The sequence below is a fragment of the Siniperca chuatsi genome, linkage group LG4 (genome assembly GCF_020085105.1).
Source record: "Siniperca chuatsi isolate FFG_IHB_CAS linkage group LG4, ASM2008510v1, whole genome shotgun sequence".
NCBI classification, from domain to species: Eukaryota; Metazoa; Chordata; class Actinopteri; order Centrarchiformes; family Sinipercidae; genus Siniperca; species Siniperca chuatsi.
This window is the reverse complement of record NC_058045.1, coordinates 25,532,364-25,559,811: the sequence shown is the minus strand read 5'-3', so window position 1 is coordinate 25,559,811 and position 27,448 is coordinate 25,532,364. Positions and strand designations below refer to the sequence as shown.

Here is a 27,448-nt window from a genome sequence, read left to right as displayed (position 1 = left end):
AACAAATCTCGATTGGATTGCCATGAAATTTTGTACAGACATTCGTGGTCCCCAGAACTTGACTGACTTTGATAACTTTGGTGGTCCCCTGACTTTTCCTCTCGGCCCACGATTGTACAGAACAATGTCTTATTTTGGGCAAGATTGAAACTATGGCTCAGAAAATGCAACCCTCTGAAAGAAGTCAGGATGGCCTAGCAATCTAAGGTGCTTCTTTGAGGTCGCAGCCTCTTCTTGAGGTGTGGTTGGAATCCCACATCTGACAGGAAAGCTTTTTATTGGACGTTGTTATTATACCAATGCACCTCCTCCTCTTGAGGTGTGGGTAGGAATCTCACATTTGATTGGAAAGCGTTTTATTGGACGTTGTTATTATACCAATGTACACATTTAAGCAACAAATTTGCGATCATGTCCTACAGTGTACAAGTTTGTCGTTAGTGTGTCCTTCACAGCTGAGTGGTCTGTAGCTGCACAGTTTCTACAGGTATATGGCAAAGTTAAAGCTGTTTCTGCATTGGCCGGGAATCGGACCCGGTCTCCCACGTGGCAGGCGAGAATTCTACCACTGAACCACCAATGCTTGAAAAAGTGCTTCAACGTGTGCTGACACGCCCACATTTCTGCCAGAATTCTCACCAGAGGATGAATCCTACTGACTTTGGCAATCCCCTGACTTTTCCTGTCGCCCCTGGTGAATTGTTTATTGTTTGTTGACTGTCTGACTGAATGACGTCTCCTCTAGCTCCATCCAAGAGGTTCATATTTGTGATTTTGGATGAAATGTCTCGACAACTACTGGATAGATTGTCATCTATAGATTGTCAATGCAATAGAGTGTATTCGTTCTAACTTCATTGGCTTAGATGCACATTTTCTGTCCATACAGATGTTGAAGCTAAAGGGCAATCAGACCGTCTGTCTGAGGAGCAGCTGTCAGTGATGGTGAACAAAGCTGAGCTGGTGAAGATAACTGACAAGCACCGACCCATTGGGACCTGGGCCTTCTGGTACTCAGAGTCAGAGATGCACCAAACAGAGCTGGAAACAGGACAGGACTTGCGGCTGAAGACCAGAGGAAACAGTCCTTTCATATGTGAGGCTATGTTACCATATTGTTTTAACTGCTTAGCTGCTTCCATGTATTTCCCATTGAAAACAGAAAACAGTGAATGCACAGCATCCAGTATGCCCTTATGTCACATTAAGCTTAAAGGAAGAGAATACTTTACTGTCTGAACCCTACTTAAGCTTCAGGATACCCATTTAAAGCAAGTAGTCTAAATCGGATCTTTGTTAGGGGATATAAATGCTGCACAAAATGTTTTCTTTTCATAGCTCTTTAATTTGTTTTATTACTACATAAGATGGGCCTGTTTTTCAAATCCAGAGGGTGCTTTTGGTTTTCATAGCCTTCACATTGATCAAGCTTGTCCTAGCATTGACCTCCATGGCATTGGGGAGTGAATGAAATTAAACTTGAATTTATTTTTTTCTGGTCTCTTTCACAGTTTCATAAATATCCTCAAGGCAAATGAACAGAGTTTGATCCCTCTTATATTCAGAAGAGTCAACCAGGCCTTTGATATTCAATAGTCAGTTTTGAGTAGAGTGGAGTGCTTTTGTCTTTTCATAGCCTCTGCATTTACACATTTCTAGCCAAGATTCATTATTACGTGATGGGCATTTTGAAGTTTTATAATCCTCAGGAGAGTAAGAAAAAGTAGTCAAAAAGTTATAGAAGGTTATAGAAGTTCATCATATAGCTATATGATATCTTAATATCTTGTTAAATGGGTGAAAAACTGATAATTTATTTAAGTTTATGTGCTATTTTTAGTCAGGCATTAAGCCTGCTCATCCACCAACCAGTTCATCTTAACCTATAAAACGTATAGTTTTTTATAAAAATATGGCAAATACACGCAAAGCAACAGACAATATTATAATCTATTTTGGGGTACTTTTTGTACTATGCTTTGGAAAACAGACAGCAATTATTTAGTAATAAAGTATACACCATTTGGGTACCACATCCAAACCCACCAGCATATAGAGGATGAAAAATGACTTATTAATCAAGAAATAAATGAATACATACTAGATGATATTCAATTATACATTTTGTTTAAAAATGTCAGAAAATTGTACCATTTTACATAACTGCCTAAAGTGTATAAAAAAATTGGAGAGCAAGCTTAATGTTGCAAAAACAGAAGCTCTTATTTCTGCCCCAGCCAACCTTCTATTCCCAGCATGATAGAAAGTCCCAGTTTTCTTCCCTCTCCTGTTAAATCAACCCTCTGACATTAAGGTTTCACTATGGATCAGGCACTTGCTCTTGACCAGCATGTGAAGTGTTTATTTCTGTCTAGACTATTGTAACCCCCTCTTCACTTTGCATAGGAAGACATCTCCTGTTCACTTACAAGTGGTTCAACTTCTCACTTATGCTGCTTTTGACCAGCTCCTCTAAACTGGCTCATGTGACAAAAGTCTTGATTTCTTTAAACTGTTTTTTAGAGCTCTGCAGGGTCAGGTGCCTGCATTAAAGATCTACTGCAGTCCTACATCACCAGTAGGTCTCTAAGGTCCTCTGATCAGGGATTGTTGGTTGTTCCTTGCTCCAGGCTCATAACTAAAGGAGATTACATTTGAGGTTGTGGCTCCTATACTTTGGAACTGTCTCCCTTTGGACTTAAAGGTCCTGAAAACCTCATTTTCTCAATCAGCTTCTTAGTGTGAGAAGAAAAGAGATTTATGTATTTGTGTTTCTCTGTGCTCTTTTCTCACTTGTTAGAAGTGGGCAGGACTCAGTTGGAAAAAGGTGTCACATATTTGAACCAATAAAGAGTTATCATTTGAAACTGAATCTGATAACCGTTGTGGGGTTGTTTGCTTATGTTCCCAGGCAATTGTCAATCAAATCAGATCAAACCACACCCACACAGTCCTGATAAAGCAGATTAGCTGAGTTTATTTTACTGTTACTATAAAATAATAATAACTAAGGATGTTTTTTCCAAAGTTTAACTTATTGTTGTTTTTTGATTAATAAATGTTAAAGAGAAATACTTCAGGGGCTTTAAGATCTGTGAACACCTTTTAAAAAGCAGCTCAATAACTACCTGTTAGACTTGCCTTTGTTTAGTTTTTATTTATCTTATTTATTTTGTTTAACTTTTTTATTCTTATGATTGTTATGCCTGTGTTGAATGTCTGTTGCTTTTTTCTGAAGCACTTGTGCTGTCTGCTTCTGAAAGGCGCTACATTAATAAACTTACTTTCTTCCTTAATTTTTTGCTTTCAGTCTCCTTAGCCAAAGTGGATGGCAGCACAGTGACCATGTGTAACTTTGCTGGAGATGAAAAGGCCGGAGCATCATGGACAGACAAGATTATGGCCAACAAAGCAGATGCAGTCAGCACTCAGAAGCCCGGAGGAGAAGGAGAGGGAGCAGAGGAGGATGAATGGGTGAGGACACATACCAAATCTAACCCAAGCATAAATACAGTGGCACTTAATACCTGTGATGTAGCCTGGATTGGAAATTTGCAAATCATTTGATTTATAATTACTCATATGGTAGGTTTGAACTCCAGACAGATGAGGCATTGACAAGAAAGTATGATAAAAGAAGCGCTTCTAAGTTATTGCAGAGTATGTAATCAAGTTAGAATATGAAGATTATTGTATATATTTTTTCTAAACACCATAGTGTATCTATAGCTATTAGGGGCCCTCTTAATTTGTGCTTACTTTGCCTAATGGTAAAGTTTGCTCTTGCTACCTACTTCTTTTGTTTGGACTATTTAGAATTTAGAACTTCCCTGCAGCTCTCTGCAGGATAGGCAGCCTGTGGTGCTCACATTTCCCCAAGCACTCTATCCATGTTTGGCATCTATCTCTTTGTACATGCCACTTGAATGGATATGGAAAACAAGCTAGAAGCTATGATTTGACCTAATAGGAAGTGGGCAGCAGAATCCCTCTGTGGCTGCATCTGTTGTTCAGAATATATACAAAGCAGGTGATGTCTGAGACAAACAGAAACCAGAGAGGGCTCACTTCTCCCACTTTGTTTCTCCCTCAGGATGATTGAGGAAACCGTCTCTCCCATCAGCCGGAACTCATGGCCCTATTCCAGTCTCCAGGTTGAACTGCTTAAACTTGGCTCTGTTCCTGTCTCCCTTTCTTTAGATGGACTCCAACAATTCACTGGGGTACTGAACCTCTTACATATGTGGCCTTGGGGCTGGAAACCTTGCATCATTTCTACAGTATGGGACTAGACTCTGCCATTTCCACAGAGTGTATCTGGCTGTTAGCTTTGATGCAGACCGTTTCTTTGGAACTTCACCCTTCTCTTGTATACTTTGGATCACAGCCCTACTTTTATATGACTGGAATTTGAGCACTGCATTTTCAGTCTTTCTTGGCTTATTCTTCTACTCTTGCCTGTTTGTGTCCAAGTGTAATCCAGAGTGCATATGTGTGATTTTTCTGCATAACCTGGTATTAATTACAGTCCCTCTTGTTTTTCAGCACACTTGTTGGTCCTTCCATACTGTAATTTAAGTCCTGCCTAGAGAGACACACACGTTTTAAACACAAAGAGCTGTTTCATAAGCTCAGTACATTGGTTTAGTTCTGTGTGACAACTGAAGTATTTGGAAATGCTTTTGCCCACCTGACAGCTACATTCCACCAATATACAGTTTTATTTGGGAACCCACGTAATGTAGGAATGAAGAAAATCCATTAACAGAACAAAACTTTGCAAGCTCTCTTGAGGGGTTGTTGTAATGTCGTCTACAGGTGATTATTCTTTCTTGGCTAGTATGCCTTCCTGTAATTGATTGTATGTGTAGTGGGAGACACATTTAAACTTCACAGACATCAGTCACCTTTGTACTGTAAAAGCATTTAGAAAGAGCTATTGATGTAATTCCAAATTATAGAGAAATATGCAAATTATAATTAAAAATTAATTGTATTATTAAATAATTTCATAAGCCAGTTGGTGACAAGTGTCACATATTTTTTTCCAAATAATATTCATATATAATATCTAAAATTAAAGACCTCCTATAATTTGGCAGTGCTGAAAATGTAATTGGGAAAAATGACTTTAGGTACAGAGGATAGGGCACATTTTTTATTACCCACGTTTCCCTGGAATATTAATCTGCCCAAAATCACATTTCCCTCAGAGTGCTTAAATATGGCACCCAAGAGCAATATAACAAAATTAGGGAGTTTATCTTGAAATGAAACTGCAGAAATATTTCAGCAACTGGCGAATACAAAGAACTGTTTTAAAAATTGTAAAACTATATTTACTTATATCTGATTTATCAAAGTAATAATGCAATGCCTATTGCTGCTCGCAACCCCTGAAAACGTGGCTCCAAATATTAAGCATTTCTCTTTAACATAAATATTCATGACTAAATCAGCAGGAATCAAAGTTAAAAAAGCATCTTCAGGTATTATTTTAGTTAACACTCAAAAACTCAGCTAATCTGCTTCATCAGGACAGTGTAGGTGTGGTTTGATCAGATTTGAGTGACAGTGACCAAACAACCCACCAACTATCAAAATGTTCCAACTTCAAACCAGTGAGAAGAGAAAAAATGAAACACAGACATTTCTCATTTGAAATTAGAAAAACTGTGCAGAAAATAGCTGATAAATTAACAGCTGATCTCCATGACACCACATCAACAGGAACTGGACAAGTGGTAATTTGATGGATTCTTACATGTATATTGACACCTGGCCTGATCTTTTTTCGCCCTGTTCCTCCAACTGTATTTCACTTGCATTAAAATTGAGTATTGCTCCTAAACATGAGCAGGTACTTAGTGGGTGTTCCACAGCATTGAAAACAGCATTACAGTTTGCCACAGCTTGTTATTTTCAACTGTTACATTAAAGTTATTTCTCTCTTGAATGTGCAATTGTGCCACTATATATTGCCAAATGTCAGTTGTTAATGGATTACATTAAATGTTCATTCAACAATAATACTCAGAAACAAACTTTTGAGGCAATCTTAGGAGTACATACGAAGTATAGAAAGACTGAAATGGAGGCAAACAGACACAGATTAAATCTAGGTGGAGTAAGTTACTATGAAGACATGTCACATGACTTTATATACAGCAGTGAGGTTTTCACTTCCACTCCAAAAAGGAGAGGATCCAGTGACACATTTTGAATTCCTACAGAACAGAACAGCAATAGCTGTAGTCTATAGCTCTTGCGCATAGTGATGAGAAATAGAAAGTGTGCATGTGTGGGCGTGCAAGAGAGAGGGAGCATGACAAGCCATACCGATATCTTGATATCTGTACATTTATGCAAATAAACCCGTCATCTTCTCTGTCAAGGGACATGGTCATTGGCTGTTTTTTGGACAATAAACATAGGCTAATGACCTGTATTATTTTCACCAGGTAAAACAAAAAGGACATGTACTGGATTAAAGGACTCATATTTAACACAGTGTCGATGTTTTATTATTAAAAAATTCAGCAACATACAAGAACAATTTGGTTACTTGATTACAACATATAATACACATATAGACATGCTCCTTATAAGAAACAGAGCAGGTTCTGTCCTTTGCCTCTGACTTGTGCAAATGTTGAAAAGCTGGTCTGGAAATTGGCAGCATCAAAATGCTGGTAAATTTTTGCTGTTGCAACTAACTTGTGCTGAATCACTCTGTTTTTCCTAGGAGATTAATAAAAACATGACAGTTTCAATCCATTTTCCACTGTAAAAACATTAACACAATTTTTTTATAATATAATTTTGAAGAACAAAAGTGATTTTTAAATCTAAATATGTTATAAACTATACTTTAGAGTTGACCAATGCTGTATCAGCACGTGTGCAAAAATCACAAACAGTGGAGTGAAAATCTTGTTACTATAAATATTGCATGATATAGTATATATGCCACATTTCTCTCATCTGTACTATACTATGTATGTCTTATGTGCTGCCCAGTCACGGTTCAGTTTTGTAAATTGTTTGGTGGGAAACTGAATTTTTCATTATTATTATCATTATTATTATTATCTCTCTGGTCCATCTTCCTGGCAAAGTGAGATTCACTCCTGATCGGTTCTTGTTTTTGAAGTGGATTTAGTGGAGGAGCAAAGTCTTAAGAGTACTCAGCTGCAGATTTGAAAACTGCTAGCACCACTGATCTGTGATGCTCTAAAACAATTAAAAAATATGGTGTTTTTCCACTCTACAAAGCTGTTTCTCTTTCAAACCACTCTAATATAATATCTTTGTTCTCGCTGACCCATTGGATGTTGATTTGGGTCTGCTCTATGGCCTGGGACACCGCCCTGGTAGCAGGACCCAGATGATTGTCTGTCGCAAAACGTTCCAGCTGTACACACACACAGATCATACAATGATGTTAGGGCATTGCTACGGAAGTGCACTGCATTCACCAAAGAAAAAAAATGAAGGCCTGATCTCGCAAATATGAGATGGTAAGTCATAGATAGGGTCTCCAATTTTTTATTTCTTTGGTGAATGCCGTGTATTTCCGTACATTACAGGCAAGCAACAGTGAGCATATTAAAGCACAACGCTGGACATTATTTTATGTTTGTCTTGTCATCAACAAATCCTATGAAAAGACCAAAACCAACTATATTGCAATCATACCATTTACAGCGTTTGAATGCAATTTTCAGTCCACCATGGCACTGTGACACAGCAAAGTAGATCCTGCCAGATTGTATTTCAGCAATGGAAGTACAAGCAAATTGCTTTGTGAACCATATGCACATGGAAGACCAAAACCAAGATGAACTGATCCTACTCTTAAGTATTGTCTGTGTAGCCAAAGCCTGATTATTCTGATATATTTTTCTCCTCTGTGCTATAGAGCTCCATTGTTGCCCAAAAACTATTAAAAACACATCAGTGAGTTACACTGTTGCACTGGGTGACATGTTCCTTCATTACCATGAACACACACACTGTAGTTTATTTTGACTCAATCCCACAAATACCGTCTTGCTGCCATAAATACTAACTAGTGCACCAAATTTGTATACATCCACGGCTGAATATAGTTCGCCAAAAATGCACTATTTCCTCCTGTGTCAGTAACGTTTGCTAAAAACAACGGAGCTCTATGACACAGAAGAATAAGGAATAATCCAGTTTTGGATACACACACAATACTTATTAGTAGGAAACATTCATTGCTGGATTTTATCTTTTCATTTCATTTGTTGACAGTAAGAAAAATGTAGAATACAACACGCCTTGTCCTTTAAACTATAAATAAGAAATGGCATAGCGAGAGAAATTTAGGTTTTTGGCTCAGAGGTAAAACTAACGCTGTCACCTATAGAACTCACAATGACAGAGAGACTTCTGATAAGATATCAGGGTGTACCTAGTAAGTCATGCGATATAAATCAATTATTGGTGCATGACTGGAAAGACAGGAGTTTCTACTTGACATCATTGCATGCTGGTATTATCATTTTGACCGAATAAAGCATCAAGAAATTACCTCCTTTAGTTCAAATTGTGTCGAGAACCTGCTGGTCACTCCCTCAATCAGCATTGCTCCATCCCTGGCAGCAGAGAAAGCGGGACGGGTTGGACAAAATATTAGAAACAGCTTTCAGTATAACACAATACAATTCATCAGCACCACAATCTGTAGCCTCTAAAATGACCTATCTGAAATATTAGTTTTAGCTAGGAGAACCTAATAAACTGCATACTGTAAACAAGTACAAATTTGATTATATTCTGAAAGAAACTTTAGGAAATGATTCATACTTTTCATTCATAAGTCTGGATGGTCAACATGTCTATTGACTAAAAGAGAATTTTTAATCCCTGCTGATTACTCAATTTACGTCTCAGGTGTGACTGTGTGCTCATGAAATGAAACCCTGTCTGTTATCTATATTTAAAATTTGATACTGATCTATTTAGCTTCCTGGTAACAGCACAAACAGTGGGGACTTTATGAAGGAGAGCTAATGATAAGCACTAATTAAATAAGAAGACCTTTGTACTTGATGATAAGCCACTGTTGATCATAGTCTGTTCTTTAATGGCAGTGCATGTTCATTCAAGTGACTCCTTAGTGTCAAGAGGCCTCTGTAAACAGGCTCTCAGATTTCTGTGATGAAGCAGCGAATAGCGGTACGTTCATAAATGACAACAACACTCCTGTCTTCTCAATTGGTAGTTCATGGCTTCATATCAGGTCTAGAGACAGACCTGTGAACCAAGAAAAACATGAGCAAGCCAATACTGTGTTCAGGGTTAGACGGATGGATAAGTTTGCTGGTATACAGTGTGGAGCTGATATTGGTCTTTAACTTTACAACAGAAACAGAGCTGTGAGGTGGTGGAGGTTATTCCCTGACTATACCAACATGAACAGTCACAACACTATATTTTTGCCTTTTTAAAATTTTACTGCTCTATGAATTATTATTATTGTATGTTATTTATCATGCAGCTGTGTAATCAATGCCGCTAAGCGTTAATGTCACAGCACAGAGCAACCCTAAGCCAAGCCTAGCTAAGATAGGCTAAAATTGTCCTGGACCTATCTCTGGACTAGACATACAGGGATTTAAAGCTGCATTATTGATTTTCAAATTCTGACATAAAGTTGTCAAGGCAAGCAATTGCTCATTTACACATCAGTAGATATTGTGAGTTAAGCTTCTGGCCAATGCAAATCCATTATTCACTCTCTTTTTAGCTCTGTTTTGGCAAAAAAAAAATCTTGAGAAAATGATGTGTTTACAGTGCTAGTGCTGGTTGTTAACTTTGTCTGTTGTCGTTTGGTGGTGGGCTTGTAGTGTACAGTGGAATTTGCTGTGGCTGGAAATGGGGTTGATGACAGAGCTGAGACTAAACCAAACAGCAAAAAACTAAATAATGAGCTTAAAGAAGCTAAAATGCTCTGTAGAGCTGAGGGGAACTGCACAGTCATATAATAATTCTCTGTGGGTTCATTACTAAGAGTGACACATTTCACACAACACAGTCATGTGATCTATTATTAAAGTAAAAAATATAGATGGTGCAGCTTTAAGGTTTTTTTATTCTCATCTCACTTTGGCTTCAATGGCAAACATGCATATTTCCCAAAATGTCAAACTTTGTATAAAGCTGCTAAAATCAATATTTTTTGACTGACCCACAGAATGTTATGACAACGCTGACGTTTTCCTGATCTCTACAGAGCCTTTTAGCCTTTTTTAGCTCATTGTTTGGAACTTACAGACCACAAACTGTACCCACAGTATGCTACCTGCCCAGCAACAATAAGCAGACATGTAAAGTTAGCGACTAGCTGGTGAACATAGTTGAGTATTTAGCAGCTAAATAGCTAGATATTTTTCTCATGAGTTGGTGGGGACTAAAAACAGAGCTAAAAGGAGAGTGAATATCGCACTTGCATTCATCAGGTGGCCAGAAACACGACACCAAATGAATGTTAATGTTCCTCAGTGTCTGCTGGAGGTGTAAAAAGGCAAGAGTTTGCTAACATGTTAGCCATATCAACTTCACAAAGTCATAATATGACAAATGTGTGTGACTTGGTGATCTAGTTAGTTGAGGAAAAAGAATATTAGTGGAGCTGTACACCATAAAAATAAGTTAAATTCTGTTCTCACAATCTAACTGCTGTTAGGTTGGCTTCTCCACCCTGACAAACATGTTCTGGGGTAAACCATGAATACTTGTAATTTTCTTATAAATCAGTTTGAATAAATGGCTAAATTTAAACATTTAGCACTGACGCAAAATACTCCCTATCATCAATCTCAAACCAAAAATACTAGCATCATGTCTTCCTTTTCAAGTCTATATTGGTCCAACCCAACTACACAATCTCAAATGCTTGTTCATGACTCAGACAATGGATGTAATCTGTAAAAAACAATATGACAGTCCAATATGAGTCCAAATAACAACCTACCCCAAACTGACGTATTCCCAGTGTGCTCTGATAAAGTTCCAGGCCAGCGCCTGCCCCGCGACGTTCTTGGATATGTAGTTAATGGTGGAAGCAACATCCATGAGACGTATCTTCTCAGGGTTCAAAGTGTACTCCAGATATCTGCAAGATAAGGAAGGCACTGACTAGCTCTTCACTTAATAAAAACTGCGTGTTTGGGATTCACCTTATCACAGGTGTATCTGTAATGAAGGAATAGTCATTATATTATGTACACAGTAAAAATAACACCAACATAATTCTGTATATGACACATCAGGACTTGTTTAATACTGGGGTCAGTCCCAGATCTGTATGTTGGCTTCACCTGTTGAGCAGCCAGATCTTTTTGGTGCAAGACAGAGCTTCCCGGAGCTGCTCTTTCTCTGAGGTGTCGCTGGAGCTCTGAAACTTGTTCCAGGCAAACTCCCACTCTTTCTTCCCACCAGCAGCCACAGCTTGGCAATAGATTACAGATCGCAGGTTGGGGTGGATGCTGAATCACACACACACACACACATACTCATATAGTTATTTTCCCAGAACAACCAAGTTTTCTTGGTTGTTCTGGACTGTTGACTTGACATTTTCCTGCCTATCAGCAAATTTGCACACTTACTCAACATTTTCTCCATCTAGTCTACTTTCACGTATTTTCTCCCACCACTACAAACTAAGGAATTACACCTGCGAGATGTTAAAAATGCTTTATACTGTTATGGATGTTGACACTTTTGGGACATAATTTCTCCACAAAACCAAAAAAACACCTTCTATCGTTAGACTCTTGATTTGAATAAGGAATCCTCGATTCAGTAATGCCTGTACATAGAGTATGACATTTACACATCCACGTACAAATGCATTAACACACTTCCATGCATGTATGTACAGTACATGCGTGTGTGTTGATGTAATGAGCACATACAGTATACACATTTAATGAAGAGTCAGTGTTTCTACTTTAAAGTTGCACCTGAAAAGCTGCACATTACTGATTCCAAAAGGCTAAAAAGTAACTGTAAAAGCACTGGAGTTTTGTTTTGGCAATTAGTAGGAATAGGATCATGTTCTCCACGGCTGCCCCAGTTTGTATTTTAGGATTAGAGTGCATGTTAGCAAAAAAAATCCTGCCAAGTGCAGCTTTAAAGATAAGAACCACAATGTAGAGTGGTAACAACAGCCTCACAAAAAATCACACCTGAATAAAGGTGATTAAATGATACCTACCTTTACTAAATCACTGCTGGAGAGTAAAGCTACAGAATATAATGAAAGCTATTACAGTGAGACCATTTTTTTGGAAAATCAATAGAATCATGTGCCATGTTTGGGATAATGAGGGTAGAGGGTAGAAAGGTAAATGTTCAAATTCCAAATTATATATACTTATTAAGTATTGTCCGTACTGGTTGGTGCTGCTGTTGTTCATCCAGTCGGCAAACATCCTTGTAGCCATCGCTATGCATTCTGGGAGTCCATTGGAACATGCCACCTCTATGGCGGTGATCTGGTTGTGCCTTGGAATTAAGCACAATTTCATGTTATAGAATAAGTGTACAGGTATTAAACAAAAAAAAAAAAAACAATAAGCTGAAACAAGCTAACAGGCTCCATAGAGCTGAGGGGAACTGCAGAGTTGGGTGATAGTATTCTGTGGGTTTTGTTACTATAAGCAACACCTTTAATATTAGTTATTTTATTCATTGTCAATATGAAATATTGATTAGTACAGCTTTAATAAAAAAAAAATTCATATTCAAAATTAATTAGCTTAATCTGATTTTTCATTTATGGTGGCAAAGTATTTGAAAGTGTGATTAAAAGTGAATTTGGAATTAATGACATTTGCGATAAGTCATCAGTTAGTGCTCTCCGGTGTATTAGCCTTCATGTAAAAATATCTTGTTTGGTTGGTTACGTGAGAGCTTTGTTATTTACTTTTTTGTTTTGTAAATAATTTTGTAATGTTGATTTGGTAGTGCCACTTATACAAAGATATTCTAAAGATTAATCAAATCCAAAGAACCATTCAGTCAAGTTTAAAGTTATTGTATTTTTCACCTGAAACAACCCCTGACTTCTTGAGAAGTGGTTTCATATAAGCACACAACGTATTAGCAGTGCAAGTCCACACTACACATCTGTCACTAGCATGTCTATAACTGATGATGTGTAAGCCAACAATGCAAACATCTGCTCTGCATTAGCACTCTTGGACTGGACTGTGAGTTTGTGAAAGTGTAAACGACAAACGTGTAAATCTGTTGAGTATTAACTGAGGAAAAAACAAAACAATAAATTGATATTCCCCCTGAGGGATCAGTAAAATTCATCTTTCCTTACTGTAAGGAGTGGTCCTTTGGGACTTCTGAATTATCTGTATAGTTTCTGAAGAAGCTGTACAGGCCCTTAACCTGTTCCCGGAGGTATGCCTGCAGGAAGAAACAGCTTTACAGTAGTTCTTTTCAGAAACACACGCAGCAATATTACATTTTTACTGCACATCTGTTTATGTTCTGATAAGGGATAAACATTAACACCAGCAGGAAATCACATTTAGTCTGTTAAATCCATCTTCTCTACCCACTACACGTCAGTTTAGTTAGTTAATGTAATAAAGCAAGATACATTTTTCACTTTGAATATCACAAGATAAAAAGGAAGTTTTAATGACACATGCCTGCATGGGTCCATACACCTCAGAGCGGTCAAACATGAGGACAAAGTACTCAAGGTTCCTGACTGCCGATTCCCATGGAAGATACGCTCTCTCATTCCGAAGGAAGCGGGTTGAATTCAGAGCTAGAGTCACATTGACAAGTTTGGCTCTGAGGAAAATAGAGATTGGATTTTGTAAGATAAGCATGACCTTGTCAGTCATGTTTTTTCAGGTATGACAAATTACGATTACAGAATCACAACACACTTAACCTACAGAAAATTGATTTGTAGCAGTCTGGATCAAGTGAATCAAGTTATTACCTTGCCAAGTTAAATGCATCATCAACAAGCTGCCCTCTGTTCATCAGTGGGATCCGCTAAAAAACAAGAGCAAGATGAGGGACAGCTGACATTTCAATTTTGGTGATCTCAAATATGGAGACATATACAACTGTACTCAGTCATTCTACCAACCGCAAATTCAACATGAGAGCAGGAAATGATGAAGATAGTGCCATAAAAAATGCAAAATAAGGCTTTGAACAAAATAATTCTGTATTTATTTCACTGAATTTATAGGTTTGTAAAATCAGATATAAACCCTACAGTATGAGTTTATGTCTCTGAATTAGAAATTTCTAAGAGGTCTGTTTCAAGCTGCCATATAATTCAGTTGTCAAGTGACTTTTAGTTATGTTAACACCATGGCTCAAGAGATGCAAATTACTGTCAGTCAGTTGGTCCACCACTTTAGGGAAACCATACTTTTTGAAGGGACCAAGCCTCTAAGATGCAATAGTTCTATTGATGGTTTTGGTTCTTTTTTGTGTAATGGGTGTCTATGCCAGCACATAGAACTGTTCATGGTAATCAGCTCTTGGGGTTCAGCACTTAGAGTCAAGTTCAAGAAATTCAGGTACACATTTTGGATTCAATATAATTCCTCTAGCTCATGATCAGGGCTAAATGAATTACCTATAACTTTTGAATTCTAAGTGGTCTGCTTTCCTTCAGCCACATCATTCAGCTGCCATTCTGAGTTTTGGTGATGGTGCAAGATGGTGTAACATTTAAATAATATTTTTCTCCCTATATTACAGAGTAAGAGCAGAATCATCAATAGTGGTTCTCTGTCTCTCTGGCTCCAAGTGGTTGCACTCAATGCTGGTTTACTGTCTACACTGGCTGTGTGAACTGCCTACCTTGCTAAAACACTACAAACCAAAAGTTTATCCACTGTCTACTTGCTAATAGTAACACAAGACTAAATTAACAACCAGGGAAATGTGTTAACAACAGATGATTGTTTATTTGACAGTCCAGATTTGGATAAATGAGCCACGATTTCATTTAGTCTGCCAGAACTTGAGGGCTAAGCCTTCAGGGGGCAACCTGTTGTAATTTTACTTTCTAGTAAAAGGCAGCATGTAAAATGTTGTTTCTTATGCTTTCAAATGAACCATATCTAGAGGTTGGTTTCGACTTAGTTTTGTGATTTGCTAATTCATTGTTTGGCTCAGTACTCACATGTGCATTTGTCTCCAGCTGAGTCAGGAGGCGTTGCCAGTTCTCTGGATTGTAATTGACTCTGTAGTATCCAGTACAGTTGACATTTGCCAGGATCCACTCTCCACTCTTAGAAATGAATTCGTCTTTCTTTACTGTTCAAAAGACAAATATTGGTCAAAGGTAAGTTATACTTTATGGACTACAAATCACAAGTCAACAGCACTGTATAAATGAAAAACTAGTATGGAGAAAAGGTAATCTTGCGTATCTGTTCCAAAAATTCCAAGGCTCTATGTTGTATATTCTGTTACCTGTGTCGCTGGTTTCCAATGAGACAAATGAAGATTCAGATGTATTTGACATAACTCTGATCGGGATGTACCACCAAAGACTAAACAGAAAAAAATGGACAAAGAACAGGGTATAATGTTTTGAGATGGCCAGGATGTTCATGATCCAGGAAATTATTATTGAGCATCTATACAGTGAGGGATGAAGAGTCAAAATAATAATCTAAAAAGAAGGCTTTTTAGTAAAAGGTGACAAAGGCACAGTGATCTGTAAATGGAGCATGAAATCTAATGTCTTTAATGAAAAGCAGATATCTGCAATACCATCATGCCAGAGTCCAGAGCTGTTATGGCCTGGATATGGCTGAAGCAACTTAAAACCATGTCAGGTTAAATTATTGTGCAACTCACCATGGCAGTGTTATGGAGCGCATAGTTACAAAACAGTGTTTCAAAACACTCCACATAGCTAAAGTCATAATCTACTGTAATCAGCTGCAGTGAATGCATGCCTGGCAGAGAAATACTTAGTTAACAAGGTGGCAGTGATGCAATAATTCACTGTATTATGCCAACCAAAACAGACACAAGAAACTGACTCTGACTATTGGTGACAACTATTTTCAGAGGGAGTTAGACATTGTAAAGTGATGATGTCACTGGAAGAGATTTATGATCCAACTTTGGCCTTTGGAAAGATAGAAGGTAAAGGATCTTCTCTAATCTTAGCCTGAATGGGTCACATTCACAATCACAATGTAAAATTTCAATGGATACTGACATTTAGTGCTGGATAGGTAGCGTACGACCACATTTTCAGAGAAGTAAAGACACTGGTATATAATTTTGTTATCTGGAAAGTAAGTGTAATTGAGAGTTATTACAAAATCTATAGCCTCTGAGACACTTTGACTAACATCTTAATAAGTGGATTGTTATGATCATTATCATTATTGTCCTCAGCTTTAAACAAACTGTAAACTGTTTATACTGAATCATTGTTCATTTAGCACATACCTAGATTCGGAAGAATCATTGAACAGGAAGTGCTTCTGGTAGATTTCTCCACTGGTAGTGTTGATGGTGATGACAGGATAGCCAATTTGATTGGTCCAGGTGTCCATCACTTTGGCAACTTTGATGTGACCACCATCCTTATTTACGGCCTGCAAACATGGCACAAGTCAGTTAATATTTTATGATATTAATACCATAATCTGATCAGTGATTATTCAGACAATGGCATTAGTATTGTCATAATTATTATTCAAACAAGACATGCTTAAAGTTAGCAAAAAAAAATGTACTTGACTAAATCTAAGACTTTACCTTTTGTACATATTCCCAGAGGTCATTCTGGTCAGTGTTTTTAAACCTAAAGTCAGACAGGTACATCTAAAACACAACAACAGAGAATAAGAGAGAGGTGTCACAGTAAACACAGTTTCATTCTGCATTCAAAATCATTCTTTTCAGGAGGAAGTTTTGCATCCAAAATTGATGTTGAGAGCTGGACAAAACTATCCAAACACAGCTGCCAGCAGTAGATCCAAAGAGAATGTAATGTTGAAATAAATGTTTGGCTGAAAACAGGTTTTCTTTCCTTTTCTGGCTAGTTGAACTTGAACAGCAGTGAGGGAACAAGCGTTGTAGGTCTGCAGAGGACTGTTTCTCAATCCTGCACCTGCCTGCTCCCTTAGAGATTCTGATCACTCTAGCCTGCAAAAATATTTTCCTTTGCTGAACTGTCTGCTCCATCCCACAGGAAAATTACGACACCCTTATTGATTTTGTTTGAGGCAGTGAGAACTACATGTGGACATTTGTCATTGTCTATTCCTACTGCAACAGACCAGATTAAAAAAAGGCAGCCATCTCTACGGCCGATACCTCCAAAACTTGGCAACTCACACCAAAACCATCCCTATACCAATACAGCAGCTGTGTTGATGCCATGCTACAATGAACAGCAGCGACCAATGTGGTATATATGTGTACCTATGGTAAACTACTGTAGCTGGCAAGCTAATGGCAAAAAAACAATAGGCCCTTTCAGACACAACTCGACAACGGCACAACTGCGCTCTGAAACCCATTTTTCCAATGGCTTACGCTGCACCACGACAGCTTGTCGCTGCTCCGAGCAACTTGCAACTTTTAGCAACTTTTTGAGCTAGTGCTAGCTACTTTCATTGGAAAACAGTTGGCAACACTGACAGAGTGATAAACTCACAATTTATTAAAAAAATGCATTTAAACATATGTAACGTATTAAAATTCCTGCCTCGTAACTGTCTACAAACCATTCCTCTTTTGTGTATCAGTTTATACCCCGACAGAGGAGGGTTAAATAAAAGTGGAGGGTGCAATAGTTCCTCCATTTTGGATTCTCTGGCTCTCTGTTCCCTTAAAAGTCAGCACTGCGAAGCTTGCTATTGGTCAACTAGGTGATATCGTGTGTCAAAGTTCACCAAAGTTGAACTTGACAAGAAAAATTTGTGGGGATTTTCTTCACCCCCACAAGTGAATCCACAGATACCAGTGACCCCATTGAAATAAAATGATTTTGCTGCAAAATTTCACTGTTTAAAATGCTGGTGATTGGAACAACAGTTTCAACAAAAACTGAGCATTTTAACCTTCATGAAGGTTGGATTTGTTGCACAGATGTATTAGACTTTATTAGTTTTAGCTAGCTGTACCTAATAGATTAATCAAAGAGACAGTGAGTTGGATAAGATATAAGAAAACAATACAACCAAGTATTGCACCAAAGCTAAGTGAAACTTGTTCTTTCCAGGGTGAAAAACAAACCCAAAGTACTGTCACTTGATTTAGGTACAAAAATCCGTTTTCTCAGAACCAATCAATACACTTTCTTTGGCTCACCAAAGACTCATAATACCACATGTTCTGAAAAAGTTGTGGCTACATAGACTATGTGTGCCAATATCTGGCATCAATTATGGCCAACCATATCAGCTCCTTCTCATCCACCTAAAAAACACTGACAGTTCTGTAATGCATGAGGAGAGTCTCCAAAAGGAAAAGTGAAGAGTCCTTTACTTTGTTTGTTGCATGTAGTTTGCTTTTCTTTTTTGTTGCATTCACTAAATCTTTGCTTGAAAAAAGTGAACCAGGCATACACAATATATAGGATTCATGTGATTTTGAAGCAGGCTTTTTTTTTTATTTTTCATACCCTCAATTAAGGTATCAAATTTGAAAACTTTGGTGTGGTAGTTTTCATCCCCACCCATGTTGTAAGTCATGTCATTTGGTGAGCCACGATATTATTAAAAGGATGCATCTTCTCAGAAAAAACAACTTTGCCAGGACGCTGCACTTGGTCTGCCCTAGCATGCAAGAGGACCCTTAGTCTTGAGTCTAGACTAACAGACAATGAAATCCTCACCTCGTGTTTTGAGGTTAAATAGGGTGTCAGAATTCACCTTTAGTCTTGAGTCTCAGGGTCTGCAGGGCCTTATGAGAGGCATTTATAAGGATTACAGCACAATTTCAGCCCATCTGAATGAGGTTAAAAGTTATTGCTTACTTTGATCCCTTCGTTGAAAACCTTTTCCCCCACGACATCTGCCAGCATTCTCAGCACAATTGCACCCTACAGACACCAAATACAAATGTATGTTAATACATAGTACACTGATATGGGTGACCTGCAAATAAAACAGAAACAAAAAACAGCACACACACACAACAACACACATATACATTGGTACTTATTTTCTGACCTGTATTATAGTGTAATATATTTTTTGCTAGTACTTCTATTCCTGTGTGCTACTGACGTAAAGGCAAGCTGCTGTAACAAAAGAATTTCCCCTCAGGGATCAACAAAGTATAAAGTATATATATATATACACACACATATGTATATATGGGCACTTGTGTGTTGCACACCTTTCCTTGCTGTGGTCATGAGGCATGATGTGTATTTGTTGTTGCTAGACTCATTTGACTCTCTACCTTACAGTAGGTTATAACATCAAACATCTCAGTGATCTTAGAAGTCGTCTGGACATCTTCCTGCGGAGGACTGAGAGGATGGGATGAGGCCAGAGCATCCTCCTCAAATGCTATATGGAGATCGCTCAAGACAGATGTGTCTTTCTGAGGAAAACAAGACCACATGTTACAGGCTACATAAAGATATGCAGATTGCCTTACCTATTTACATTAAGCTTTCTTTTCATGTGTGTTTTTCAATGACCATGACTGCCACAAGTTGAAAAGCTTTGCAAACAGAAAAGAAAAAACTTCTACCAAACAAGAAGCTGGTTCCATCAGTGAACTTGAATTAAATGACAAAGTGTGTGTAATTCTTCAAAGCAGGATTCTAATTAGACAGAATGATTCTGCCACCGCTGTGAGCATTTGGACTGAACTTACTATTTTAAATGTAGGCTCAGCGTTGTCCACTGCAAGGTATGACATGTAGGTGGCAAAGCCCTCGTTCAGCCAAATTTCATTCCACCATTTCATTGTCACCAGATTTCCAAACCACTGTCAATAAACGAGAAGATGAGGATAGTTGAGGTAAGTGTCATATTGTATATTATACAACACCTTTGTAAAATGTTGTAGGATTAATATTATTCTCATTTAATTAGTGCTCTTATCCAAAATTACTTAAGATACATGTTGGTGCCTTTATCCATAAGTCAAATTTATCTCACGTCATTGTTGTTTTTATTAGGGATTAGACACTAGGAGTTTTTTTCTTCTAACCTGGTGTGCCAGTTCATGTGCAATGAGAGTGGCGATCACTTCCTTATGCAACAGTGAGGACACTCCTTCCTCATAGAGCAGGCCTCCCTCCTGGTATGTGATCAGTCCCCAGTTTTCCATTGCTGCAGCATTTAAGTCTGGCAGTGCAATTTGATCTGGAGGAATCACATAAATATGGACAAATGATCAAATTATATACATACATTTGCTTAGCCAGTAGTATGTTGTACTATCCTAGAACTAATCTTATTTGCAGAAGCTGATATAATTAAGCCTGATACTGCTAGCTACCAATTGAAAAAATACTGAATTACAAAAACCTGAGCCTTCTACCTAAAAGGACAAAATAATTAAGTGTCAACATGCAGATTGAATTCATTAGATTTTTACTGTGGGCTCAACAGACTCTCTATCCTACAATGCAACACACAACAAAATTAAGGAGCTACTAAAGGCTGGGGAAACAGTTGTAAACAACTAATGTTTTCTTTGTTGTTGTCACTGTTGTTTTTTTAAATTTTATATTTCTTGTTTTTGTGGCCTTAAAGGAACACTAAGGACAAAACCTTTGTGGGTTAAACATCACCAGCTTGACAGAACTGACCAGTCAAGTGGCTGCAGCTAGTCCAGACATGGCTGAAATGATATGTTTAACTTTGTTACATCACAAGGACTTCAAATTCTAATGGAAAAATTGCTATAGTAGCTACTGACTCATCTTAGAATCTGGATTGTAAACTCCAGGAACATATTTAACTTTTTCAAAAAGATTGATGAAAAAAAACCCCTCAAAAGATAGGCTACAATTAAGTCAAAGAAGCTAATGTTAGTGGGTCAGTGGCTAGCCTGGAGGTCACACGAGGACCTTGGCTCTCTATAAACTCCAGTTACAGGTCAGAAGAGAGAGAAACAAGTACAAATTCTTGAAAAAAAGCCTGTATGTATTTAGTTTTTTGTTGGCCTAAAAGCAGTCATATTTAAAAAAAATATTGAGTGTAAAATCAGCCCCGTTGATACAAAATGTTACAATGCATTGAATTTTACCCTAAATTGCAAACTAGTACACTGTCAAAATTAGTAGCTACTGGTATACTTTATATTAAAGGAGCAGTGTGTGTAGGATTTAGTGGCATCTAGCGGTGAAATTGCAGTTTGCAACCATTTGAATACCTTCCCCTCCCATGCGTGTAGGAGAAACTACGGTGGCCGCGAAACTCGCAAAAAATGTGAAAGGAGCTATCTAGAGCCGTTTGGTTTGTCCGTTCTGGGCTACTGTGGAAACATAGCGCAACATGGCGACCTTCGTGGAAGGGGACCCACTCCCTCTGTAGATGTAAACGGCTTATTCTAAGGTAATGAAAACACATCGATTTTTATTTTCAGATGATTATACACAAATGAATACATACTTAGAAATATTATATTCCATTTCTGCCAATAGCTCCTTTTAAATGTTACACACTGGACCTTTAATATCAAATGTCACAGAAATAGGACACAGTGCATGTTCTAGGTAGCCCTACTTTACCAGTGTATAGCTATCAAGCTAGCTACAGCTAGCCTGCTGACCTTCCAAAATCATACATGTCATTGTGTCATCATAGAAAGAAAACAAAGAAGTTTTTCACATTGACAATGCCTTTTTATACGTCCATCTTCTTTCATCCATCTAAGGTCTTACTTAGCGTTTTCTGTTGGTAATCAATTTCAAAATAACTCTCGTAGAACTTGAGAATCTTTCCGGTTATGCTGGCTGCATATTGAGTGTGTCCTGCTGCAGTGGCGTCAGGACGAGCAAACGTCTGTATGAGCAAAACACAGAGGTAAGATAAAGCACAGAAGACATTGAAACATACATACTGATTTAAGGATAGATTTAAAGAAGATGTTATTGACATAACGATATATACATATTTTTGTTTTGCACTTCTTTAACCTTACTCGAAAAACAGTGGGAGTGAAATATGGAAGGTTGAATACCTCAAAAAAGAACAAGTCAGGAAACATAAAAATGATTTAGTCATTGGATAACGTTTTGGTTCATGGTGCTGAATCATATTTTGATATAAAACCATTGGCAGGAGTTTGTAGAAGAAAATTACATTAAATTAATCCTGAATCTACAGTACACATACTTTAATTTCCACACGCTCATGTGGGGAGGGGGTTGATGTGAACTCTGAAACCGTGAAGGCAAACAAGTATGTTGACATCTTCGGTGTTGGATGAAAACTAGTGTATTGCCAGTCATCGTCTATAATATTGGAGCCTGAGAGAGGAAAAACAAAGCAGACCAGTATAAGGAAGGATATCTTTTATTCTGTTATTACTGTTAATCTTATGTTGCTATGTGGCCAGAAGCCCAATAAACACATAAATCTTTTGCCTGAGAGGATTTTTTTAAGAGACATGAGCTACAGTAGGAACTTGTTTTTTCACCTGACTTTTTCTCATTTCCTAGAGCTATCGTGTCTCGCCTGTGGATTATGGTCACATCAAACACGGCCTTCATTTCTGGCTCATCGAAACAAGGAAACACTCTCCTGGCGTCTGTTGGTTGCATGTTGGTGGCGGCAAGGAATCTATGCAATACAGAGAAAGAAAGTCAGCCTTTCATTATCAGGAATATACTGAAGGAATAATGAGGAAGTAATTTGGATTTCCTAAAGAACCCCTGATAAATTACTTTAAATTCATATGTTTAAAAGCCTTGACTTCAATGAATAACCAATGTGCATTTGTGTCATTCAGATACTGGTGGAAACAGTGGTCATTTTGTGTCCACAAAGTCCATAACACACACAGGAAGCCAGATGGTAGAGACAGACACAGGCAAACACATACAAATGCCAGTCCAGGACCACTGAGCAACATCTCAGTGACCAGTACCAGTCCTTTGGTCTATGAATTTGAATACGGTAAGTGTAAATAAATGTGTAAAAACAGCAAAGACATGAGTGAGTGAGTGGTGACTAGAGGGATATCCTGTTTCTGGTAGGTTTTCCTGGGACAGAACAAAGTATAAATAATGTGACAAACTGTGTGTGTGTGTGTGTGTGTGTGTGTGTGTGTGTGTGTGTGTGTGTGTAAGCACACGTCTCTACTCAGTGATTTCATACTGTGTTTGGGTTCTTTTTACTCCATGGGCCTGTCATGATAATTGGACCCATTACAATAATTAAACAAGACAATTGCCTAAACAACGAAACCAATGCAGTTTAATAAAATTTGACTTTTGCTCCTTTTTAATCTAGAATACTCCACAAGCCGATAAATGAACACCTAGCTCCGAAACAACAGCCCACTCTTTTTTTAAAACCACACAGACATCTGATGTGCATTGTTTTTTATTCCGGCTTTTGTTAAAGTGTAACTGACTCCAATCCAGATGTGTTTAGTTGTGGTCTCATCTAATTAATTTTCTGTTTTAGCATCTCAAAAATCAAACTTGTGATTTGGCCAAGTTTATTTTCCCAAAAGGGGAAACTGTCTTAGGCCAGACTCATTACTTAACAAAAAACAGTTTCATCTTCTATGTAAATGATTAGACTGATTTTATATTGAGCTCAGAGTTTAGTTTTAGTGTTTATTTGACATATTACTTCAAAACTGCAGCCAACAACTTCATACATTGGTTTCACTTTGGTTTTGGGGAAAAAAATGCAAAGAAAACAGCCTCCTGTATTATTCTAGTGTGTAGTGTGAGTGTAGCCTATCTTTTGTTGTATATTTTGTTATTTCTTGTTCCCTGTCTGAACAGGAGTTTGATGGAGGTTTGATATCAGTTTGGTCTCTACACATTCAGTGGACAATGTGTTAGCTTAACACAGGGGTTGGCGGTATCATAGATATGTACACGTAGATGCCACATCCAGCTTGTGAGATGCATCTCTGCCACCGCCATATTTCAGCAGGGTTCTGGCCAGTTCAAACAATAGAAAACTCCAGACTTTTGTGCTGCTTTTGGATGTTCTAATGAAAGAAATTCCAAAACCAAGCAACGGAATAATATTTCACAGGTGCAATAAGTTATTTTACAATATGTTACTATTACTAACATGTTGAATTTGATATATCACAATAAGTAACTCTTCTTTTAAGCTAACATAAAGTTAAGTAACTGTCCTGATACTAAATTAACTTATGTCAGGTAAAGACATTTTTTTTAAAACTGTTTAACTAAAGTAATGTATCAGTAAGATACTGAAAATGAATCAGCTATGGCGCTAATGTGACATACAGTAACTTATGTGCCTGAATTGTAGCTACAAAAGTATGTTAACTTAACTATTACCCTGCAACTCTGCTGATACACTGTATATAATTTTTGAAAATATTGTGTGACTTAAAATGTAAATGAGCAAAATCTGAATATTTCTACATTTATTATATAAATGTAAGTAAAAACAAAATTGTGAAGCCTGCCAGAGGTATATTTTTTTTCCAAAAATCTACAAAAGACTGTATTTTGGTGTGAGAAAACGCATTTAAATAGTACATTTTTAAATAAATACCTCCAAAACGTAAGCTGACTGCTTGTTAAACCACAATGTCTCAATGTTTTTTATTTCTACATGTGTTAGATACAGAACATGTGACTTGTGGGTATGGAAGCTTTGGAGTTGTTTAAAGGCACTTTGTTGAGTAATTGGTAAAGAAACCCAACTACTTTATCAATGAGTAATGATAACACTGCTGATTACAAAGGAAAAAATCATGGATTGGAGGTTTGTTGATTGATCATCATAGACTAACAAATTAAGTCTGAAAACTAAAGCTGGATGAGGATCATTTACAACACAGAACTTTTGTTGATGTCAGACAAGAATGCTTAACATTACTTTTTTGACTGCAATCAATACCAGCATACATTCTTTCAGTTTCGTGTAACACAATTTGACTCTGCCATAGTGGCGGCATACAGATCACAACAAGTGGATTAAGCTATAGAATAGCTTGAGCCTTAATTTTGTGTGTCTTAAAGCCATCAAGTGTTAAATTTGAGAATGTTCCTCTAATAGTTTCCTGTTTTGGTTTTCTATGAATAAAAATGTATGCCATCAGAATACTTTGAAAGACGCTATAATCACAAATTCTACACACAGAAACTTAAAAGCTTTAAACTTGTAATTGTTTTGTTTTTTACTTACCTCTCTGTACTTGGATCACCTTCAAGATATGTGCTTACATACAGTGCATCAAGATTTTCTGATATTTCTCCCTTGAAAGCCAGAAACAAACTGTAGTTCCTTCCTGCCTCCAATGCACTGTTCAACTGGATCTCGAGGAAGTCACTTTCGTCTTTGTGGTGATTAAGTGCGGAAACATCTATCATCTTATTTGTGTTTTTGTCCTTTACCTCTGGATTAGAAACTGTCAGGTACTTGCTGTTAAGGTAGATGGTGCTAGTCCTCTGGACACAGTGAAAGTTAACTGTAGAGTTTCCGGTGAAGAGCATCGTCTGGTTGGGACTGGTCACATTTACCACCTCAATGATTTGGGTGTAGAGGTGAGGCTGGAGGAAGACCTTGTAGCTGTAAGGTATGAGATTCTTTGGCAGCCGCATGACAGGTGGTGGTCCTGTCGTGGTGGATGGGAAGGTTGGCCTGGCCGTCGCGTTCATGTTAGAGATCTCAATCTTGTAGAAAATGGTCATGGTGACAATGCCGGCAATGACAGACACGGTCAGGACGACAAAGGCAACGGCGAATGCCTTTGTTGTAAAGCTCTCTTTCGGCATGGTGGCTGCTTCCTATTGTCAGTCCTGAAGGTCCAGTTCATTGACTGGTAGAGATGAGTCTGATGAGTCTCTGAGCTTGTATGGCTCTGGTCTGCGATGACTGATCTGTTCGCGTCCAAGTAACCTCCCTCCCATAAACAGGGCTTGGCCTTAGCAATTTAGGGTCTGTACTTAGATTAAGCATTAACTTGAGGATTGCCAAAGGAGCAAAGAGTAAGCGTTATAGTATGAAGAGGGCGATGTTCATTGGCCTTGTTGTTAATAATCAGATTGTGGTCTCAAACATCTGGAGGTGGTTACTGTGGTCTTGCCACCAATGGGGGGGTTAGATAAACCTCAAGGAACACTTTATCCTCACAGTGCACTGTCCAACCCATCACACACACACTCCCTCACATTCCCTTTCTATGAACATAGCACACACTGCCTGCCTGAACCATCCTAATCACATGCCTCACTAGACACAAGAGCTCATGGTGAAAAAATTAGAAGAACGTCAGCATCACCACTTCAGATTGTAGTTGAAAGTGTCCAGAGTTCCAAGTTAGAGTGACATTTCCTCCAACTACTGCCATCCACGGCCGAGTAAAACTTCAATGCAGGGGGTCGGACGATGGCTTCCAAAGATACATGTAAACACAGATCCTGTGCGACTGACAAACTCCCAACAAACGAGAGGCATATGAAGGGAGGAGTGCTTGAGTGGGCTGGATAAAAGGGTAGAAAAAAAGTGGAGGAGAATAGAGAACAGAGTGATTTGGGAAATCACTGAATTGGCTGGAAAGCCCCAACCTCAGGGAATCACAACCACCATGACCACCACAAACACACACATATTTCTCACCTCAGGAGAGGAAACACAGGGAGACAAATAGCCAAATTCAGAACAGTGTAGGAAAAGCGGGCCTGAGCTGGGCGCAGCAGTGGTTATTTGTACTAAGAACAGATGTTCCTGTTGCAGGGTCAAGGAGATCAAATCACCCCGACCATATTTAAACACTAAGATGGTGCAACAATGAAGACAAATCATCATCGCAGAGACCAGAGCCAGGTGGAGGAGAGGACAAGCAAAGCCACATTCCTGTTTCGCATTATATATGATCTCTAATGGGCTGTTAGGAATGTAATGGTGTTTATGACACTTATGAGAGCACTTTTTGGTTTTATGCATTTGAAAAAAACATTATAGTAAATTCCATCCATTTAGTCACGGAGTTAACAAGTGTAACAAAGCAAATAAAACCCCCAGAAACAATTCCCTGGTGCTTACTTAAAACAGTGATCTATTGGAAAAGTTCAATCATTTTATTAAAAAAGTGGTAATAGACCAGATGTTGCAACATCTGTCTAAATGTCAGGGCCTTCTACTCACACATTGTGCGTGTGTTGCTTTCAGGAAGGATTTATTTCTTAGGAAGCAGGAGGTAACTTCTGGGATTGGAGCTGTCATCTGTTAAATTATTCATGTTTCTC

At 38.0% G+C, this 27,448-nt stretch overlaps 2 protein-coding genes, 1 long non-coding RNA gene and 1 other non-coding gene across 4 annotated transcripts in view; 2 read left to right on the top strand and 2 right to left on the bottom strand.

Moving 5' to 3' along the window:
* Positions 1-6,506, top strand: part of arpin (actin related protein 2/3 complex inhibitor) — a 14,011-nt gene extending 7,505 nt beyond the window's left edge. Inside the window, exons 4-6 of the mRNA XM_044191998.1 lie at positions 890-1,096; positions 3,311-3,474; positions 4,094-6,506. Of these exons, the coding sequence (XP_044047933.1) occupies positions 890-1,096; positions 3,311-3,474; positions 4,094-4,102 (380 nt within the window). The 3' untranslated portion in view covers positions 4,103-6,506. The remainder of the gene's footprint in view (positions 1-889; positions 1,097-3,310; positions 3,475-4,093) is intronic.
* On the bottom strand, positions 514-583 carry trnag-gcc. The gene has a single exon. It is a non-coding gene; the product is annotated as a tRNA-Gly (tRNA).
* On the bottom strand, positions 6,502-26,582 carry anpepa (alanyl (membrane) aminopeptidase a). Its single transcript, XM_044191992.1, has 20 exons — positions 25,386-26,582; positions 22,675-22,817; positions 22,371-22,504; positions 21,917-22,037; positions 20,236-20,390; positions 19,897-20,010; positions 19,474-19,617; positions 19,043-19,108; positions 16,816-16,881; positions 16,504-16,652; positions 15,508-15,587; positions 15,215-15,348; positions 14,009-14,064; positions 13,707-13,854; positions 13,370-13,458; positions 12,433-12,543; positions 11,352-11,519; positions 11,006-11,146; positions 8,561-8,624; positions 6,502-7,414 (listed from the first exon to the last, which is right to left on the bottom strand). The coding sequence occupies exons 1-20, from the start codon at positions 25,973-25,975 to the stop codon at positions 7,268-7,270; spliced, it is 2,820 nt and encodes a 939-aa protein (XP_044047927.1). The 5' UTR covers positions 25,976-26,582; the 3' UTR covers positions 6,502-7,267.
* On the top strand, positions 22,753-23,404 carry LOC122874320. Its single transcript, XR_006377591.1, has 2 exons — positions 22,753-22,884; positions 22,987-23,404. It is a non-coding gene; the product is annotated as an uncharacterized LOC122874320 (long non-coding RNA).
* Positions 26,583-27,448: the final 866 nt, after the last annotated feature.

Coding starts and splice junctions, on each gene's coding strand:
- anpepa (XM_044191992.1), bottom strand. CDS start 25,975: ATGCCGAAAGAGAGCTTTACAACAAAGGCATTCGCCGTTGCCTTTGTC. Junction 19,109..19,473: donor ATGTTATAACCTACTGTAAG/GTAGAGAGTCAA, acceptor TGGTGTCTGTAG/GGTGCAATTGTGCTGAGAAT. Junction 13,459..13,706: donor AGGTGTATGGACCCATGCAG/GCATGTGTCATT, acceptor TTCTTCCTGCAG/GCATACCTCCGGGAACAGGT.